We start from the raw sequence: 7173 nt of genomic DNA on the forward strand, positions 1-7173 counted from the left end.
ATCAAAGAAAGAGGTGGGTTTAAAGCTGATGAAACATTCGTGACATCTGGATTCCATTAAAAACGTTGGAAAACTTTCAATGAAATACTTTCAGTGAAAAACGCAAGACCAAAAAAAAAAAAAAGCCAAATCCATTATGTCTTAAAATGAATATATTATGAATACAGGCCAACAAGTGTGGTCTGGGATCAAACACCAGCTGCTGGAATGGGAGGAAGAGCCTCAGTTTCCCCATCTGTAAAACAGGGGGACAGAACAGTGCCTCCGTCATGGAGCTGCCCAGTAAATTAAATGATCTAATGCATCTGCCACAGAAACTGGCACATAGTAGGGGTCCCCAGATTTCTAGCTGATGTTATTAATGCAGATACACTCATATTTATGCATCAAAAACATATTAGGAAAAGAGATACACTGAAATATGAACACAGGATTTAGGTGAAATAAAAGGTTATTTTTAATCCTTCCTGTATTTTTTTTTATAACTTCAAAAACCTGACATAACGAAGATGTCTTACAGTGTATTGGATGGGGATAAAAACAGCGTCAAAGAGAGTGAAGGAGAGAATTTTCTTTACATACCACTCTGTTCTCGCTCAACCCCAGTAGCCAGTAAGTCAGGCTCTCCGAGGCTGATGTCATTGATCCGTGTGCCCACACATTCCATCTGGAGTACTTTACACCATTCATCGGCCTCGAGATCTGTGGAAATGTCCAGAAATGTTAACATGCACGGCCAGCACCTGATGAAGAGCTGAAAGCAGAAGCCTTCCCTGTCTCGGGCGAACCTGATTCACAAGCAAAGGCCTTGGAGGTGTCATCATTGAAATAAACCCCTACGGCGTGCTTCTTGGTGCTCTTTGGTAACCGGGCAACGTTCTTCACATTGTTGAGCTCCGTCACCTGAAAAATGAACAATTACAAGTCCGATTACACTCCCTGCATGAATGCGCCCGGTCAACACCACCACACTCAGGGGAGGCACAGTTAGTGGAAGGGACACCACACATGAACACCCCTTGACAGAAAAGTGTGTTTTGAAAGCTGTGAATTATTTCAGTGTTATCCTTAATATTCAGCAAGAAAAATTAGCGAAGTACCTTCCTTTTTCAATTTTCTGAACAATATTAAGTGGCAGGGACTCAAAACTTCACGGAAGTAGAAAGCTCATTTTAGTGTTTCTGTCTCCCCAAAGATTCTACCTAATGAATAGTTCTCAGGTCTATATCCCCATCACTGGGAAAGCCTTTCAAATACCCCAACCCCTCAGGGTACTTCCAGGGAAGGCATCTTACACATATCGACTCTGAGGAAGGGAGGGAATGGTGACCCAATTCATAACTCAGTCACGTCACTCTTTGATAATCCGAAATAGAGTGTCAAAAGTCCCCCAAATGCCCTTCTACTCGGGATTCAAGTCACATATTCCAAGAGAGAGTGTGGGTTTGTACCACGCCTTCCTACTCTCTCTGACTTACTCCTAGCTTCTCAATGCTTACAGAGCCTCTGTTTTAGAGTCTGTGAGGCATCACCTTTTTCCTATCAGTAGGAAAGGCTTTTCTCCATCAGACATTCTCTCTTTCCTTCCTCTTCCCCACAGTCTCTTGGCTCCTTTTATAAACTTTCATAAAGTTAACACTTATAAACCACTACCGTCCNCACGCTAAGTTTATTGGCTTATTGTGTTTCCAAAATGGTGGCCCCTCCTTCAGTTACATCCAGAAGATCTGCTGCTGCTGTTGGAGCTGTGATGACTGGCTTCTGCAGCAGAGAAGGCTTAGGTGGCTTCAGAGTATTTACAAGATAAATAACTCACTTTGACAAGTTTAACTTCTCCTTATTATATCTCTTTTGTGTTACACAGAAGAATGTATCTCCCATCAATCTTTGCCTTCAGCATCACTTCTTATCTATTATTCTAAATTCAAGGAGTGCCTGACTCAAGAAGTAGGAAGGGCAAAAAGTAAATATCCTCCACGCATATACTGATTATTTCCCCTGCTTCTTAACCTTCATTGGCTCTCTTTTTGTATAAATGCAAATTTCTTAGCATAAAATATAATAGTTGCTACAGACCCGGTGTCTGTAACCTCCCAAATGTATATGTTGAAATTCTACCCCTCCAGGTGATGGTAGTAAGAAGGAGAGCCGTTGGAGGTTGATAGGTCTTGAGGGTAGAGCCCTACTGAACAGGATTAGTGCCCTTATAAAAGAGACCCCAGAGAGCTCCCTCATCCCCTTCACCATGAAAGTACAGAGCAAGAAGATGCCTTCTATGAACCAGATACCAAATTCTTACAGACCCCCCCTCGACACTACTGACTTTATTCTCCAGCTACTCCAAATCCCTCGGAGTTTACCAGATGCATCTGTTTACTTTTTGTTTTTAATATCTATCTATCTATCTACCTACCTACCTACTTATTTACTTATTTACTTATTTATTTATTTTATTTATTTATTTATAGAGGCAGAGAGAAAGAGTCCCAAACAGGCTCCCTACTGTTAGCACAGAGCCTGATGCGGGGTTCAAACTCACGAACCGTGAGAGCATGACCCGAGCTGAAATCAAGAGTCGGCCGCTTACCTGACTGAGCCACCCAGGTGCCCCTGTTTATTTTTTTGTATGTATTTTCGTGCCAGTGCCCCGATACATGCACTACCATCTTGCCACAACTACTTACTGGTCTCTCCACTTCCATGGAAACCCCATTAATTCACTGTTAACCCAGAAAGCCTGACTCCAGCATTGCGGTGCATAAAACAGAACACTTCAGTGACTTCCCACTGCACTAGGGACAAGCAGCCCAGTCCTTGGAGTGACCCTCAAGGCCCTCTGTGGACTTCCCTGTAGCCATCTTACCAGCCTCCTCTCTGACACCTTCCCCTTAAGCCCCATCCATACTGGCTTTTATTCAGGCCCAAAAAAGCACCGTGATTCCCTTGGCACAGAGCCTTCCCCACTCTCTCATTTCACTTGCAGCCATCTCTGGGGTCTTAGTTTAAATCTTGGTCACCTGCAGAGCTCTGCTGGACACCCCTTCTCCCTCCATCTAATCAGAGCTTCCATGGTCTATCATTCAATGACATCTTTCCCGTCAGAGACCTCTTATGGTCATATGGGCTATGGCTTGGCACCCATCTTGCCTCTAGAGTGAAAGTTTCATAGATTTTTGTACATCACTGTGTCCCCTGAGTCTAATACAGAGTTTGTCACAATAATAACTCAATGAATATATGTGAATTTGACGAACAAAAGACCAAACACACCCACAGATTTACTTGCATGGTGCGTCTACAAGGTGAATGCCTCTTTCTCCAGGGAAATTTGTTTCCTACAAGGCCCACTTCCTCTTGGAAAGCTGCCCTGGTCTCCATGTGAATGAATGGTTGCCTTCTCTCTGTTCCTGTCTATGCTGTATGAAGCTTCATTCTATTACCTGTTGTTATAATTAATCCATCTATCTCTCTAGCACCGAGCTACACGTGACTCGCCTACCAATGACATATTGACAGACTGAATCAATGACACAATCATCTGAGAGTCAACATTTATTGAGCCTGCACCACATGTTACACACTGGGCTTGGACTATTCTTACATATTATGTCTCATTTGATCTTCTTGAACAGCCTAGGAGATAGATATTATTATCAGTATTTTCCACCTGAAGAAGCTGTGGATGAAAAAGGTCAAAGTCATGTGCTCAAGTTCACAAATTTAAAAAAAATGGCAGAACCAAGTTTTAAATGGGGCAAACTGACCCCAAAGCCCATGCTCTGAAATACTAAGGACTAATTCTAAATACTTTCAGCACTTTCAGAATCTTTAGCCCAGAAAGTCATCTCATACGTGAGGACTTCTTTCTTTTCACTGGTGGGGAGGGCAGGAGGGGGTGCAGAAGTAGGGCTTAGGTGCCCAGTCTTTACAATGACTTTCTACTGAAACATTATATAAGCCTAGTCCACCCTAACCTGAGGCACAACAGTGACTCTGAAATATGTCATTTGGTTACACATCCATTAAAGGTAAGGTCAGAAAATGTAGGGAGAATTGCATTTGGAAAATGTAGGGAGAATTGAGTCAGAACACAATTACCCATTTGGGAAATTGGTTTAGATAATAAGCAACCCACCACCTCCAGCTTGGGGGTGGTGACTGAGAGCTCACAGAGCAGGCAGGGTTATGTTTTATGTGTCAAAGACCTATCGGCTTCCAACACAACAATCTCTGTCCCCAGTTCAGAACCACCTCTCAGTGAGCATGTGCCCACACACATACCCGCCCCACCCCCCACATACACAATTCTTTCAAAAGAATCATGATTCACACATATCTATAACAGAACCCTCCTCAAAATACATGCCACCACGAAAACCATGAGGACATTTGCAGATATATTTGTAAGTCACTTTAAAACTTGTATAAGACATATTTATTTCCACCATCGCTCCATTTTGTAAATGAGAAAATCAAAGTAAGATGGATTTTTTTAATATTCCTTTTACAAAAAAAATTATTTGCCCCAATGAATCTTTGGAAGTAAGCATCAATTTTGATAGGGTCACAGGTTCCAGTGTGATAGGAATGTTATCATATTTTTCTAATATTTTATTTTTTAAATGTTCATTTATTTTTGAGAGAGAGAGAGAGAGAGAAAGCGAGCACAAGTAGGGGAGAAGCAAAGAGAGAGAGACACACAAAATCTGAAGCAGGCTCCAGGCTCTGAGCTGTCAGCACAGAGCTTGATGCAGGTCTTGAACTCACAAACTGTAAGATCATGATCTGAGCCAAAGTCAGACACTTAATCAACTGAACCACCCAGATGCCCTGATATGAATGTTGTTTTAAATAAGGGTAATAAGGGTAACTGACCGTCAAAAGTGACTGCAAGGGGGCGCCTGGGTGGTTCAGTCAGTTAGGCATCCAGTTCTTGATTTCAGCTCAGGTCATGATCTCACAGTTCATGGGATGGAGTCCCACGTGGAGCTCTGCACTGACAGTGTGGAGCCTGCTTTGGATTCTCTCTCTCTCTCTCTCTCTCTCTCTCTGCCTCTCTCTCTGTGTCTCTCTGCCTCTCTCTCTCTCCTCTCTCCTCTATGCTCCTCCCTGCTCATGCTCTCTAAATAAATAAATAAGTAAGTAAATAAGTAAGTAAGTAAGTAACTGCATTGGATCCTCAATACGACTTCAAAGAGAATGAGCATCAAGACCGTGTGCATGCAATACGTTCAGTTCACCTGCAGTCTGAATACCATCTTTACCTTATGTCTCAGACCAATCAGAAGTTATTTCCCACCAAGTTCAAAACCTGTTAGGAAAACTCTCTCTTGAGCCTCTGTGGTCAGAGATTTTCTTTTCCCCTCACAGTGCAAGAGAAAAGACACACCCTAAGGTCTACATGAATTATGCCATCTCTTTATATAGATTCACAAATAAAATATAAAAACTTCTTCAAGGTGTAACAGCATCAAGGAGGGAACCATTGAAATACAATCATAGTAGAGCCCCCATTCCCTCTTCAAGAATCTTCCTTGAATCCATTCATTCATCAAACATTTTAACTCATTGGTTATTCATATTTAAAGGGAAAAAAATCAACAACCATTTTGCCAGGCAGGGAAAGGAAATGTGCTTTGAGGACAAAGCTGTGAAAAAGGATTCAGTGTGGGCTCAGAAGAATGTTGCTACTTTACCTAAGGGGGCAAGGATGCCCTTTCAGAGAAGGGAGCAGTTGAACAGAAGCTCATTCATGTGAAGAAGTGAATCCTGTGAATCACTGGGCCCAGCCATTCCAGGCCCAGGAATGGTAATGCAGAGGCTGAGGTAGGAATGAACTTATTTGGCAAGGACTAAGTTTGCTTACAGGTTTTAACATTTGACCTCCTGCCCTTGATATCTGCACTCAAGAATAAGCCTTCTCTGCAGTCTTCCCCCCCCAACCCCAGGCATCTCCCCTCCCCACACCTTCCCCATAAGACTGTGCCACTCGTGCAAACCAGTGGACCTAAGGAGATCAATAGCTCCACACTTTTTCATTTTCCCCCCTTTAATCTGGCCAAAATGTGTTTTCCTGAGCACACTGAGCATCTTTATGATGATCATTTCTAATTCTTTCTCAGGTAATCCATATACTTCAACTTCTTTAGGGTCACTTTCTAAAGATTTATTTTGTTACTTTGATTGAGCCATGTTTCCTGTTTCTTCATGTCTCTTGTAAGCTTGTGTTGGGATCCACACACATTTGAAAACACAGCCACCTCTCTCAGACTTTACAGACTGCTTTTGTACAGGGGAAGAACCAAACAGAAGTCTTGGGCCAAATAATACAATAACTGAGTTGAAAATTCAACTCTGGGTTCAGAACAAATATGATCAAGCAGAAGAAAGAATCAGAAAACCTGAAGACCAGTCCTTTGAAATTATCCAGTCAGAGGAAAACAAAGCATGAACAAGGGAATTGGGTGTTTGGGATCAGAGCGTTACCTCAGTACTCAGTTACTGGAATTACTCCCTGCATATCTTAACAAAGCAAGGGCTTCATTCATTATTGGGATTTATAAATGACTTTGAGAGCTACACTCACTATTAGAGTGTCACAAGCTAAATCCATATAGCACACTTTACTTCAACTGAGAAACTACAATTTAAAATATAAAATGTTATGGAAAGAGCCTAAGTGTCCATCAATAGATGAATGGATCAAGAAGATGTGGTTTATCTATACCATGGAATACTACATGGCAATGAGAAACAATGAAATCTGGCCATGTGTAGCAACATGGATGGACCTTGAGGGTGTTATGCTGAGCGAAATAAGTCAGGCAGAGAAGGACAAATATCATATGTTTGCACGTATAGGAGGATTAGGAGGAACTTGACGGAGGAACAAGGGGGAGAAGAAGGGCGGAAATGGTGGGGGAAAGGGAGAGAGGCAAACCATGAGAGACTCTTGAATGCTGACAAAAACTGAGGACTGATGGATGTGGGGGGGAGGGGGGATGGGCATGGAGGAGGACACTTGTGGGGATGAGCACTGAGTGTTATGTGGAAACTAATTTGACAATAAACTATTTGTAAAAAAAAAAAAATAAATAAAATAAAATATAAAATGTTAAAACACTGTATTTGAAATACAAATAGTTTTATTCAATCACTGTGGTATACATAGTC

General features: G+C 42.0%; 1 protein-coding gene across 2 annotated transcripts in view; it reads right to left on the reverse strand.

The window, feature by feature from the left end:
- The window catches only part of DOK5 (docking protein 5), a 53599-nt gene extending 52700 nt beyond the window's left edge, over positions 1-899 (reverse strand). The window contains exons 1-2 of one of the 2 annotated variants that reach the window (XM_077778350.1): positions 789-899; positions 583-702 (exon numbers count right to left, since the gene is read on the reverse strand). In XM_077778350.1, coding sequence (XP_077634476.1) covers positions 583-702; positions 789-824 — 156 coding nt within the window. In that variant the 5' untranslated portion in view covers positions 825-899. The remainder of the gene's footprint in view (positions 1-582; positions 703-788) is intronic. The other variant, XM_077778351.1, reaches the window with a different exon arrangement.
- Between the last annotated feature and the right edge of the window lie 6274 nt (positions 900-7173).

The sequence above is a fragment of the Crocuta crocuta genome, unplaced genomic scaffold (genome assembly GCF_008692635.1).
Source record: "Crocuta crocuta isolate KB4526 unplaced genomic scaffold, BGI_CrCroc_1.0 scaffold27, whole genome shotgun sequence".
Classification (NCBI taxonomy): Eukaryota; Metazoa; Chordata; class Mammalia; order Carnivora; family Hyaenidae; genus Crocuta; species Crocuta crocuta.